This window comes from Notechis scutatus, chromosome 1, assembly GCF_049901735.1.
Source record: "Notechis scutatus isolate UNSWTSFEM ecotype Mainland chromosome 1, rNotScu1.2, whole genome shotgun sequence".
NCBI classification, from domain to species: domain Eukaryota; kingdom Metazoa; phylum Chordata; class Lepidosauria; order Squamata; family Elapidae; genus Notechis; species Notechis scutatus.
In genome coordinates, this window is record NC_142009.1 from 95,568,076 (window position 1) to 95,582,912 (window position 14,837).

At 36.9% G+C, this 14,837-nt stretch overlaps 1 protein-coding gene across 9 annotated transcripts in view; it reads right to left on the bottom strand.

Annotated features, from left to right (window-relative positions):
- LAMA2 (laminin subunit alpha 2) overlaps positions 1–14,837 on the bottom strand; it is a 423,950-nt gene that overhangs the window by 161,344 nt on the left and 247,769 nt on the right. For all 9 annotated transcript variants that reach the window (XM_087972045.1, XM_087972041.1, XM_087972015.1 and 6 more), the window contains 2 exons: positions 12,502–12,629; positions 9,638–9,724 (listed from right to left, as the gene is read on the bottom strand). In XM_087972045.1, the coding sequence (XP_087828171.1) occupies positions 9,638–9,724; positions 12,502–12,629 (215 nt within the window). The remainder of the gene's footprint in view (positions 1–9,637; positions 9,725–12,501; positions 12,630–14,837) is intronic.

A 14,837-nucleotide genomic window follows, 5' to 3' on the forward strand; every position in this document is an offset into this window, starting at 1 on the left:
CTTCCTGCAATCAAGTTTGGAGTGCTTTACATTAAGTTTACATCTGTTGTGTGCTCTTGTGTTGTTGTGGTTAAAGCTGAAATATTCATTAACCGGTAAGACATTGTAACATATGATTTTATGTACATGCTTAAGTCCAATCTTAGCTGGCATAGTTCAAGGTTGTCTAAGCCTAGAATCTCAAGTCTGGTGGTGTAGGGTATTCTGTTGCGAATAGAGGAGTATAGTACTCATCTGATAAAATACTTCTGAACACGCTCAATTGTTTTAATGTCTGATATACAGTGCGGATTCCAGACAGTGGAGCTGTATTCAAGTATTGGTCTAGCAAAGGTTTTGTATGCCCTCGTTTGCAAATCAGTATTACCGGAGGAGAAACTTCATAAGATTAGATTTACAATTCTTAAAGCCTTTTGGCAATGCTGTTGCAGTGTGCTCTGGCACTTAGGTCATTCGATGTGAGAACTCCAAGGTCCTTGACAGAGTGAGGGTTGTCAATAAGGTCATAACCGCCTAGCTTGTATTTGGTATATTGATTTTTTTTTTAACCAATATGTAGGACAGAGCATTTGTTGGTCGAGATTTGTAGTTGCCAACTGTTTGAGTATTCAGACACATAATCAAGATTGCTTTGAAGGATGGTAGCATTGTCGGTGGTGTTGAATAGTTTTAGGTCATCAGTGAAGAGGACGCAGTTGCTTATAAGGTGATCACAAAGGTCATTTATATAGAGTGTAAAGAGTGTGGATCCTAGAATGCTCCCTTGGGGACACTGCTGTTAACTGGTGCAGGGTTTTCTATTTTTACTATTTGTTGCCTGTTTGACAGGAAGGCAGTAATCCACTTGTGAAGGGATCCAGAAAGTATATTGGAACAATGCAGATTCTGTTAAGTCTAGGCGGTGGGTCCCAAGGAGAGACGAGACTCGAAGTAGTGACAACAGCTCTTTATTAGGAAACCAGATACTGAGACAAGACTCCCAGCCGAGGCAGCTCCTTTTATAGAGCTGGCTGCGGCTAGGCAGTCTATGACATGCATTTGAGCTTGCCGCGCTTGGTTTTACTCAATCGCGGCAGCCGAATAAGAACCAATCAGAACGCTTAGTTTTGTCCAATCACGGCCCGGCTTTTCCGGACCAATAGGAATGCAGGCCTACAAGCCTGCTAGTATGGAACAGATTCTTCCAATTAATGCTCATCATTCTCTTTGCTTATCTGGTTTTGTTACATTTTTTTTCCTTTTTCCATTAGCCTTTGTCTTTTATCTGATAATGCCAGCAATTTTTTTTCCAAAGCCTATTGTAATAACAGCACCCCAAGGATGTGTGGAATGCATGAACTTCTAATCATAACTCAGGCTTCAACAAATGACAATCTACGTATATTGCTCTTTGGCACTCTGCTATCTAAATTTAATATAAACTTTTGTCTCTTGGCATACTACCAATGGGTCTATATGCCTATTCAAGCATTCCACTGGAACACATTCTCCTAACCGAAGACCTTATTTTGATATCTTCCAGTTCAACTTGGAAAGTGGAGGCATTACAATTGTTAGGTCCTCCTTACCTCTCAGCATTTCAAACCCTCTAATCTATCTTGCCTAACTAAAGACATACTTTACCAACCACTATTTTATTTCCCTTTTTAATCTACTATGGTAACATTCATGAAAAAAAAAATTAATGTAGAAAATGAAGTATATGACATTAACAGGAAACATATGGTACTGTTATCAGGATACTTATGAGGAGAGAAAAACACAGGAATTTAGAAGGGGGTTGTAGATATAGTATTAAAAGATATTGTTTATATTTTTCTAGTTTTTTAGCGTCAGTTATATTAAAAGCAATCCTAATCTAGCTAGAATGTACACGTTTCCTCTGACAACTATAAAATCATTCCCTTTCTAAAGTTCATGTTCTGACTTTTAGGTTAAACCACTCAGTATTAATTCACAAAGAATCCGATTAATCTATTCAGAAAGGATTATTTGGGAAATAATAATTATTCCACATGAATGAAAGGAAATTATTGAGCTGCATATGCTGATTTCTGAAATAACTGAACAGTAGTCATTTCTAGAGAACAGCAAAATCCAACTATGCTTGCTTTTTTTGTGCACCGTAGCTTAAGAAAAGCTATAGAAAATAAACTTAAGCAAGGATTTTTGGATGTGGACCTGTGAGGCACTTTGGCCTAAAAGATGATGCAAGTTGCAACTCAGTTTCCCTCAAGGAAATTCGTTGCATTTTTACACACTTTTAGACTCCTTTAGAGGCCTCTTCTAGATTTTGTAAATACTAGAAAAGGCCTCTGAGATTGCTCCTGTGCAGACCAAAAGGAAGCTTGTTTCACTCTTAGAAATGAGAGAGATGTATTGCTTCACAAAGTTGCTTTTAGTCAGAGTGGATTTATTCAAACCCAAGTGGAAAAGGAATATAGAATACAGCGTACAGAATAATAGAGTTGGAAGGGACCTTGGCAGAGGTGGTATTCAGCAGGTTCTGACCAGCTCTGGAGAACCAATAGCAGAAATTTTGAGTAGTTCCGAGAACCGGCAAAATACCACCTCTGACTGGCCCCGCCCCCATCTATTCTCTGCCTCCCGAGTCCCAGCTGATCGGCTGGGTCTTATTTTGTTTCCCTTCACAGGAGAACAAAGCTGGAAAGAAGGTTAGTAGTGTGGGGAGGGGATGGAGATTTTACAGTATCCTTCCCCTGCTGTGCCCACCAAGCCACACCCACCAAGCCACTCCCACAGAACCGGTAGTAAAAAAATTTGAATCCTACCACTGGACCTTGGAGGTCTTTAAGTCCAATCCCCTGCTCAAGTAAGAGACCCCATACCATTTCAGACTGTCTCTTCTTAAAAGCCTCAGTGATCCAGTGATGAAGCATGCACAATTTCCGAGGGCAAGCTGTTCCACTAATTAATTGTTTTCATTGTTAGGAAGTTTCTCCTTAGCTGTAGGTTGCTTCTCTCCTTAATTAGTTTCCATTCATTGATTCTTGTCTTGCCTTCTAATGCTTTGGAAAATAGGGGATCATCATTTCAAAGTGTAGATATAGACCCACTGCAAAGGATTTTTTTTTTTATTTTAAAAAGGGCCCACAATAATATTTTGATTGTAATTTACAGCTGGTTTTTGCTTAATGACTGGTCACTTAGTGATCATTTAAGATTTCAATGGATACCCCCAAAGTACCTCCAAATGTACTTATGACCTGGATTTAAAGTTCTGATGTCTGCCCCTCTGTGGTCACATGATTACATTTTGAGCAGTCAGCAACCAGCCTTCATTTACAGCCATTTGCAGTATCCCATGGTCATATGGCTGTGATTTGCAGGTTGTTGGTTTTTTTTTTTTTTTGCCAGAAATTGGTATTTGTTTTCAGTTTCTATTTTTTTTAAAATTATTTTTTAAAAAAACCCATTGTGAACAATAGTTTCACTTAAGAACCATGACATTTGCTTTGACTGCCCAAAAAGAATTTCATAAAATTGGGTTGGTCACTTAACGACAGACACAATTAACCATCATTATTCTGGACTCAATTATGGTGTTAAGTCAAGGACTACCTGTACCACAGTCACTTCCATGTTTTTCCTCCACTTTCTGCTAACTTTTCCTGCTTTAGAAATTTCTGAAAGTTTCTTGTTTTTCTCACATTAAAATAAAATCATGTTAGTGGTTTCTGGTTCTTCCCTGAAATAAATTCCCATTTGAGAGTTTCTAAATTCAAAAGTCTCAACCTTTGCTGAACATACATTGGCCCATTCATCTCCAGCTCAACTATAGCACCTCAGATATTCTTGATGAGACATGAGAACTGAATTAGAGCAAAGGGATGGGGAGAAGAAAGGAGGGAAAAAGAGAAACACACAGAGACAGACAATATCTCAAGTGCAGGCCTTAGGGTATAAACATGAAAGTCACAAGGAGTCCGTTGAAAGAAAAGGATGTCAACAAAGGCAGAAACGTTCCACATTTACCAAAGAAGAAATGATATCAATTTAGGATACAGCGAGGAAATGGTTACAGAACATAAAAGAACATCTGGAATATAAAATGGTGGTCCAGAAAAGATGAAGCAGCAGCAGCAGAAGAAATGGGCAATTGTTACTCCAGTCAAACAGATATAAATGTATCCTGGTAATGTATAAGGATATGGCAAGGGGAAAAAAAACCACTTGAAAAAGTAACACTCATAAAATCAGTTCAAGTATTGAAGAGGAATCATTGTGGTTCCAAGGCAAAATTAATGAAGAACACTTCATGATAATTTCTAAATTAGTTAGTTTAATAGCTACACATGACAGAGGAGCACTGGCATGCTAAACACGAAGAGATTCCATGCAAATTCTGAAGTGTTTACTCACTCTCATTTAATAGCTGTTATAGAAGGCTTTCTAAATACACAAATACAAGTGCCTTGAGCATTTTTATGCAATTTGTAATCATTAAAAAAGGCAGAGTTGTTTCTTCTTTCCATGGATGGTACTTGTGGATAGAAATCATAGTGACTTCCACACTGACCAACTTATAAGTAAGTATTTTTCAGCTGATTTGGTTCTTACATTCATTAGCTTCATGTCTCGCAGGTTTGAGAGAAGGCCAGCAGAGAGGAAAGATAGACAGAAATAGCATTCAGAAGTGACAGTAACAGTGATAAGTGAATGAATATGTAAATCCTTCTTGTGGCAGATGGATTAGGCCAAATATAGCACAATACAGACTTTCTGTAAATGCTGAATCCTTTGATTCAGTTCCCAGGTTTTCTGCTAATGAAGGGTAGCATATGGCCAATTGAATATACTTTCTAAAATTTTTCCTCCTTACTGTTAGATGGAAGGAACATTCTATATTTGTTTGTGCTTCTTGACATGATTGTAATTTCTCAAATTTCACATATTGCAGCAGGTATTCTAGTGCAATGTTTCTCAACCCTGGCAGCTTTAAGATGTATAGCCTTCAGCTCTTCATGATGGCTAGGGAATTCTGGAAGTTGAAGTCCACGCATCTTAAAGGTTAAGAAACACTGTCCTAGTACATCCATTTTTATGTCCTTTAAAAAAATAGTGATTTTCCATTTTAATATTTACAGAGATTCTATGCATGTCCTGATCTTTCTCCTTATAAGCTGGTTTTATGTGAACTGTGGAATTACAGTAAGAGTATGAAAAAGAATACAAGGCAGAATGAAAAAGATTTTGGATGAGAAAAAAATGCACATAAGAGAATGATTGTTGCAAGAAATAATAACAGATAGTGCAATATATATATATATATATATATATATATATATATATATATATATATATATATATATATATATATATCTTTGGTTATTCGGGTTTTCTCCGCGTAAGATTGGAAGTATCTGGCAACGTTTGATGAAGTCTCATTCATCATCTTCAGGCTTCTGTCTTCAACTCTGTGCTTGCAGCTGCTTCTTCCTTTTAACTGCTAGTGGGGTGTGACTTGATTGGGTGGGGGCTTGGCTGTGTTCTGATTGGGTGGGGGGTGTTCTCCCAAACCCCAACCAATGAGAACACCCCCACCCAATCAGAACACAGCCAAGCCCCCACCCAATCAAGCCACACCCCACTAGCAGTTAAAAGGAAGAAGCAGCTGCAAGCTCACATTACTCTGAGAAGCACAGAGCTGAAGACAGAAGCCTGAAGATGATGAATGAGACTTCATCGAAACGTTGCCTAGATACTTCCAATCTTACGCGGGAGAAAACTCGAATAACCAAAGATCCATATATATGGATCTTTTTTGCAAGATAGTTGCAAAAAACTATTGCAAAGAACAATTAAAAGAGGTAGAGAAGATGTAAAACAATTTTGATAGAAATATAAAATTATTTGGAAGTAAGACTAGAAGTCCAAACAAGAATCTTTTACTAGAGCAAAGAGAATTGAAAACAAACATAAAGAAAGAATTTAGGATGAAATTGAAATGACACAATGCTTGAAGGAGTATTTTTTTTTAAAAAATGCATGAGAATGATGACAATATGTTGAAGACCTGAAACAAGTTTTACAAATGTTAATGTCAAAAGAAAAGAAAAAAATGATGTCCTCGAAGTCATAAATGCTGTAATGATCTTGGAAAACAGTAAAGTTGCAAGCATAGATGGTATGTATAACTGTTAAAATATCAATATGGTTTGCTTAAGAAGTGGTTGCACAACATGTTTAATGTTTGATGCGTGCATCTCTAGCTGACATTCAGAAGAACCGTCATTGTTCTGCTATACAAAAGGAAAGGTAGGAAGAACGAATGGAGAATGACAGGGAAATTAGTTTGCTAAATGTGGTTGGGAAGTTTTTGGCATAATTTTAATCAAAAGGATGAGAGAAGAGAATGATGAGAGAATGCAATGAGAAGACATTGACAAAACTTGAAAAAGGTAGCTTTAGCTAGGCAGGGGCTGTGTAGATTATTTTATGCTTGTCGATTTAGAGAAAGTATATGATAAAGTGAACAGGCCTGAATTATGGAACATTTTTCTAAAAGTCGGTTGCCCAATGTAATTAGAATATTATATGATGTAAATAAAATATTATGAGAGTGAATCAATGCTTGGCAAATGATTCAGTACTGAGGAAAGAGTAGGGCAAGATGGGTAATGGCTACTGAATATGTTGATGTATGAAGCATACAGAATGTTTGTGATGTTATACTTACGATGTAGCAGATGAAAATGTATGTATATTTGTAAAGCTATGCCTTGTTTTTGATTCAGAACCTGAATAATTTGCAGCAAAGAAAAGATTCTCAGATGCAACAAGAAGTAGAAATCTGAAAATGGATGAATCAAAATTTGAAATAGTTTTACACAATAATATTTCTTTAAAAGTAGGAATTAATTCAAGAAAAAATCAGCTTGAAGAAACAAAGTTGAGCAAAAATGCTAAAGGGGATAAATTTTTAAGTTAATTATATGGGACTTTCCCTATGTCTTTGCTTGAGAAACCAGGGAGTACCACCAGAGATAGATAATGGAATGATTTGCAGGTATGAAGGTTAATCTCAATACAAGTGGCATATCCCTGACCAATAAGCAGTTACAGAGCACAAGAAGTAATGTCAGCAGGATATGGTGGGAGAGTTTAGTTTTTTTTTTTTTTTTATAAATGCCATAGAGCTCTTCAAGTAGAGAAATGATAAAGATCATGATAGTTCTCAGTCAACAATCATGAAAAAAAATATGGATCAGAATAGAAAATATCCATATACATGCCCAGCCCTAAAAAAATTAGATGTAAAGCGATATCCTAATTATAAGACCATAGTCCTAATAGAAAGATTCTGTTGGAAATTCTGCAGAAGAGTTCAAGGCCCTATATGGAGAGAGAAGTGTAATAGAACAAGCAGGTGTCAGAAATAATAAGGGAACATGAGAACTTATAGCTAATATTAGATGGTCGATTGAAATAGTAACAGAGTATTAAAAACAACTCTACTCCAGTTTGACCGAATACTTTAAAGCTTTTGATTATGTTGATAATTCAAGATTTAGGAAGCTTTTCAAAGCAAAGGCATATCCCAGCTTTTGATTCTTCAGTTATGAAATTTCTAGAATAATTGGGAAGCCACATTTCGTAATGTGAAACGTTTTACCATCAGAAAAGCACTCAAAGAGGGCTATATTATATCACCATACCTGTATACATACATTCTATCACCATCACATCTAAATACATAATATAAATTGCAAGGATGGAAAAACTAAAGCTTGGAATTGGTAGAAAGAATGTCAATAAGAGATATGTGGACACTACATTGGCTGCAGAAACTAAAGGAGACCTAAGAACAAACATACTAGAAGTAAAACAGGAAGTTAAAGACAGGGCTTTCACTGAACATGAAGAAAACTAAAATTACATCAACAAGAACATTACATCAACAGTACACAATGACAGAAGTAGTTGTCAGTTATTATTATTTAAGCTCCACTATTGATGAAGAGGATGAATATGTAAAAAAGATTGAAAAAAGAATAACAATGGTCTTAAAAGCATTGAAGGGCCTAGACAAATTCTTGAAAGATGGAGACACTTCAATCAAAGAAAAATTAGGCTGGCCAATTGAATGATATTCCAGTTATAAAATACTGGAAGATACATGGATGGACTCTGCACAAGAGCAAGAAGATTGGCTCCTTTCATATAGAGTGCTGGAGAAAGCTGCTTCACATTCCTTGGGCAGCCGAGAGAGCCAATCTTCAGCACTAGAAGACATCAAGACAGAATGTTCACGGGAAGCAAGTATCATGAAACTAAAACTAGGGAAACTTCAAGAGGACTGATGCATCTATGAAAAATATGATGTTACCATACTGGGTAAAGAGATAAAGGGAGAAGCAGCAGCTAAAAGACATAAAGTGAATATTTACTTTTTTGTGTGAAATTTATTTGCCGCCCATCTTGCTGAAGGACTACCCTGGGCGGCTTACAACAATAAAAACAGAGAAATGAAGAGTAAACGTAATAGTATCAAAGTAATGAAACAATAAAGATAAACAATGGAATAAACAATGAAGGTATAGTAATATGAGATTAAAAATGGGTGGAGGAAAGCCAGGAGCACAGGGGGAGGTGGGGTTTGCCACCTCTAGTGTGGTACTTCTCTCCCCCATTGGGTCTCCAGGCCAGCTTGTAGAGCTAGACAAGATGGAGTGCTGGAAGCCCCCAAAATACACCTGCAAGAATTGCATAATGAGCTGAGAAGAGTATCTTGGAGACCATTCATCCAGAATTACCAGGAATCAGTTATAATTCAACGGAGCATCACAACAAAAATATGGGATTTTAAAATACAGGACAGAAAGCTAGAAAGAGGAAACTGTCTTCAATTAATGCTCCCCCTTTGAATCATGCCCATCTTTTATTGACTTTTAATTGTTACAATTTTAAAAACATTTCACTCAACTCACTTCAAGGAAAGAGCAAAAGACAGAAAACAAAAGAACAAAGTGAAGATGTACAGTTTTCATCACTGACTGCCAAATGTCTACATTTGTCTTTGTTCACTCACTTGGGGAGTCATTCATTTTTATCATCCAGAAAGCGGTGGGTGGGTGGGAGAACGCTTATGAAATATTTGTAAAAGTGAGACAGTGTCAATAATCCTGTTTTCAGATGCTGAATAAACATTTTAAAGACTCCTAAGCTAATAAGTTCGAAAACACACAATTAAAAATAATTAAGGTAAATAAATCTCGTCTTCTTTCTCACTTGTATTGTTTGGCTCATTCTGAGGAGATGAAATGGCAACTCACTGAATAATTGATTAAATACAGTCTTGGTATTCCAAACAAATTTGGAAGACAGTATAACAACAATTAAACCATTCTCAAAACCCAGCAAAATCGACGAGAGAGAGGGAGGGAGGGAGGGAGGGAGGGAGGGAGGGAGGGAGGGAGGGAGAGAAAAGTTTTTCAATATAATACTTCATGCTTATCTGGAAAATTATACCTGTTGGCTCATAAAGCAGCTGAAGAAATTTTCTCATTAAAATAGGATTCCTGAATACCAGTGATACTCTATTGCAATTATGGGGGCAGTACCATAGGTCTTTTAAAGATATATATTAAAAAAAAAGCATGCAAAACTTTCTTACCTTTCACAGCGTAAGCCAGCATACCCAGAGGGACATCCATCACAAATGAATCCATGAGTTTGGTCCAAATGACACGTGGGGCTAAAACTTTGTTGGTGGTGGAGAGCAAGAACCGGGTTAGGGAAAAACCATAGAAAGAAATTCATTAGCAGCATAACTGCTATTGTTTTCTGAGAGCGCTGCTTTCAAAACAGAGCAAGGGGAAAGTCTGTCTGGTCTCACACACAGAGCTTAGGGTTTGGCTCCAGCCAGTGGAGCTATTTCTGCCGACACTGGATATAGCTCAAACGGGTGGCAGCTCCAAAATGACATGTTGTTATGGGCCTTTGGTCTATCAATGAGACTCTACTCCATTTTAAAAACCAGGAATGTACAGCTGTTTGTCTGAGCCCCCAAGGGCCTGGCAACATTAGATTCCCAAGTGAAAGTTCACTGCAGCTGAAGGACAATTGATGGGAATGTTCAATAATCCTGGATTACATAAACAGATAAACCACTCTCCTGCACTGAAGAGAAATAAAGTTGAGAATCATGCTGCTTTTTAAAAGACTTTATCTATCAGCATGTCATTGCATAGATCAACTGACTAAATAACTAGCATCTAACATCTTACTATAAGCTTGCCTCAAGGCAGTATCTACTTGTTGACTTTCTGTTGGCAGAAGATGTTCTTAGAATAGGAGAACATAGTTTCCTGATTGCAACCTTCTGAGCTATTTTGAATAGTTTTCTAAATCTCTGGAGCAGATTTCAGGGGAAGAATGAGGATGTGGGACTAGCCAAGCAATCACAGTCCTTCTCATTCTGCTAACAATGCTTTCCATACCAATTAGTTACGATCCATAAAGCAATTCTATTCCCAGTCAGGAAGGCATTTCTAATCTTTTCAACATATTGTCAGGTAAACCTAGAAATATTTCCTCAAAAATAAATCTTGCAGAATTCAAAGGGACTTGCCCCCAAGTAGCAGAAACTGATTGCAAAGTCCACTAATCATTCTCACCATAATAGCAGTTTTTCCACCACTTCTAGCCTGAAGTTTCAAAAAAGTTGCATATATCACAAATGGAGCTTTCTATTGATTTATTTGACATTTTTCCTCTCTTTTTGACAAGTATTGTAGCAACTGCAAAGTTGCTTCTTTTGGGGAATCCAGACATTTACATGTATATAATAAGTTCATTATCTCTGAAGACATTTTACCCTAGCTGTGTAGCTCTGCCTTCTAGTCTCTTTTCCCTCCATATTTCTTTTTCTCCCCTATCTGATTGACACACTGGAAGGAGGTAATCTGCTGGCATACTGGAAGATACAAGCAGTTTGAAACAACAGGGTACCTGTCACTCTACTATTTTAAAGAGATCAGTCTTCAATTATTCTTCCTTGTATTTCACTTTGAGATTTGTTTGCACTACATAGATGTTAAATTTTCCAAACAACTCAGCAGTAGGTTTGCAGCCTTAGGATAAAGCTTAGTTTAACGTGATTGTAGCAGTGCAATAAATATAAGCAAGTAATGGCAACAGTCTTTCTTCTACTAACAATTAACACCTGCAACATTATAAGACCTAAGTCAGATTTTTAACAAGTTTTATGAATTGACAGGTAACCATTATTAAAAGACACCATACAAGCTGTGGTTTTAATTATTGTGTTTTCTGCTGAAGTCTAAAGTTTCTGATTGGCAGCAGAAAACAAATGTGAATCTACTTAGGAAATTAAATTTATTAATTTATCATTAAATTTAATGGAACTTATTTTCCAGTAACCAAAGCCCAGATGGATTATATAAAAGGGTGTTTTAAGTCAGAAGATATTTTTGTGGGCATTCCCACTACACTCTGGGCTGTATGAATTAAGTTGTCACTGACAGAGGAGCAGAAAAAAAGAAATAAGCTCTTCTTTTTGGTCATTGGGACAAATTGGTTATTATTCGCTTGCTTGCAAAGAATAAGTTCACGAGAGTTCCTGGACCAATTGTAGGATACTTAAAAACAAAAATGTGTGGAAAAAAAAATCAAACCACTGAAAATGGTGATTTGCATCTAAATTTTGACATCATAATCCTTTGGACCCCAAAATGCCATGTCACATATAAGTTCATTTGCCTGCCCCCTAGATGACAACTCTGTTTATCAAAAAAATTGTGAGAGATTCAGGGAAGGAGAAAGGAGAGAAATAATTTCATTTATGTAAGGAGAAGCACAGCACAAAGATGGAGAGTAAAATGTAAAATCACTGAACCGGTAGTTACACCGGTCAGATCCCATCCCTGCCTTCTGTTTATTGTCTGAAAATGGGAAGGTTTGCTTGTCCCTCTGTCAAGAGGAAATTATGGTTTCTTTCTGGACCATGTGCTTTTATTATAAAAGCATATTATAATAAAATGTATAAAAGCTCTGTCATAAGAAGAGTCATCCAGCTAGTTATTAGCAAAGCAAGACTTTTTCCAGTCTACAAGATTCAAGAAATTAGCTATTCCTATTCCAATGTGAACTGTATAGGTTTAACCCCAGTTCACCAAATGTTCTGCTGAGAACTGTAGAAAATCTCTAGAGCTAAAGATCCTCCTACCAAACTGAACTTCTGGGATCATAATAGATCTATTACAGTAGTGTTTTCCTTTTCCCTTTTATCTGAACATTGTGAAAATGGTGGAATATAAAATAAAGCACTGTGCGATTGTAATGAAAAGGTACTTTGTGGTGATGTTTATTGCTTTACCCAGAACTGAGATAAAAGGACTGGTGAATTTTTGTTGTACATTGATGCTAATTTTTCTTCTCATGGACTACTATAACTGATGAAGGAATACTTCAAGGAACAATTTGGTAGTATTTTTACTGACTGAATTTGCAGCTTACTTGTTTGAAGATATACTCAGTGGGCAGGCACACAGCTGGCAATCATCAGCTTTCCCTTTAGTAGCATCTCCATAGAAACCAGGAAGACATCTATCACAATATCGACCACCTGTGTTGTGTTTGCAGTTCTAAACAGACAGAGGAAGAAGACACAAAACATCCTTTTTCAGTGCACCATAGAGTACTAGGTTTTAAAAAGTAACCTAGCATGCTATGGAATCCCTTAGGTCCCAAATTTATTCTGGGTTTCCATCAAAGACTTCAAATGTTGTACTCAGTGCCTATCCCACCTTATAGCCTATTCCCAGCTTATTTCACATTCTTGTAACAACATTATACACCATGATAATCTGAAAACCAATATATGACTCAAGATCACCTTGTAAGTTAGATGGCTGACTTCAATTTTATTGAGTTTCCCTAGCCTAATATTATAACCATCATCTTCCATACAGAAAATTGAAGTGGCATCTGTTAGATCCCTTCCTTCTCCCTGCCCTAGTAGTTAACTGTACATTTCATTGCCTTAATGAATTCTAATTCATGAACAACCTGGCTCACAATATATTTCAACAATTATGCTAATTGATAGCATGTATACAACTTTCAGTAGGGATTAGGTACCAGGGCATTGTTTTTGTTTTTTTATTGACTGCCGCATTCCCCAGTAATATAGCACTTCCTAAACTCCTGTATCTCATAGCAGGACAGGTATTGATTCTGAAGACTTAACAGATACCAGAAAGTTGATAACAGATAACAGAATAACAGAGTTGGAAGAGACCTGAGTGCTCTTCTAGTCCAACCCCCTATTTAAGCACCTATTTAACCTATTTAACTCCTTATAGCATTTGAGACAAGTGACTATTCATTTTTTTTTGTCAAGCATGTATTATATAACAGGTATAAGTATAAACATGATTATGAATATATGAAATGGATATGAATAAAAGGGAACATTAGGACAAAGATTGGTGGGCTTATGCACGCCCCTTACAGACCTCTTAGGAATGGGGTGAAGTCAACAGTAGACAGTCTGAAGTTAAAGTTTTTGGGGTTTGGGGAAGAAACCACAGAGTCAGGTAGTGTATTCCAGACATTGACCACTCTGTTGCACATTCTGTTCAACCACAACAATACACGAGCACACTATATATATATATATGGATACAGATGAGATTCTGCTGAAACGTTGCTACAACTTAAAAGAACTACAATGGCGTGGGAAAAATACCCGAACCAAGCGACACCATATATATATATATATATATATATATATATATATATATATATATATATATATATATATATATATATATATATATATATATATATATATATATATATATATATTGTGTGCTCGTGTATTGTTGTGGTTGAAGCTGAAGTAGACATTGATGGATAGAACATTGCAATCGATAATTTTATGTACTATGCTTAGGTCAGACTGAAGGCAGCATAGTTCTAAGTTGTCTAAGCCTAAAATTTCAAGTCATGTCCGATATGCAATGTGGGTTCCAGATACAAATGAGCTGTATTTGAGAATTGATCTAGCAAATTCAGTCTCTTCTTAAAAGTTAAAAGTTCTTAGAAATTCTAGCAAATGCAGTCTCTTCTTAAAAGCATCCAGTGATGGCTCCTCTCCTTGATTAGTTTCTATCCATTGTTTTTTGTCTTGTCTTCTGCTGCTTTGGAAAATAGGTTGACCCCCTCTTCTTTGTAGCAGTCACTCAAATAGTTATATGCTATTTTTATTTTGTACATTCACAATTCTCATAATCTGATGCTTTGTTTTAGGATATGACATGACGTAGTTCACACAAAAATCTAGTCTCCCACATGTGAAACCTAGCTCAAAAAAATGCCTTTCCTGATTTCAACCCCTTTCTTCATTTTGGCCATGGCATATTCCATGATTACCGTGACTCTCAATTACTGGATTCCCCTGTCTTCTCATATCTCTAACCAGTGGTGGGATTCAATTTTTATTACTACTGTTTCTGTGGGCATGGCTTGGTGGGTTTGGCTTCGCTTGGTGGATGTGGCTTGATGGGCATGGCAGGGGAAGGATACTGTAAAATCTCCATTCCCTCCTCACCCCACTAACCTGCTTTCCAGCTCCGTTCTCCTGTGAAGGGCAACAAAAGAAGACCCAGCCAATCAGCTGGGACTTGAGAGGCAGAGAATAGATGGGTGCAGGGGTGTCAGAGGTGTCAGACGTGGTATTTGCCAGTTCTCCGAACTACTCAAAATGTCTGTTATTGGTTCTCCAGAACTGGTCAGAACCTGCTGAATACTACCTCTGTCTCTAACCCATGGCAAGAAAGCAAGTACAA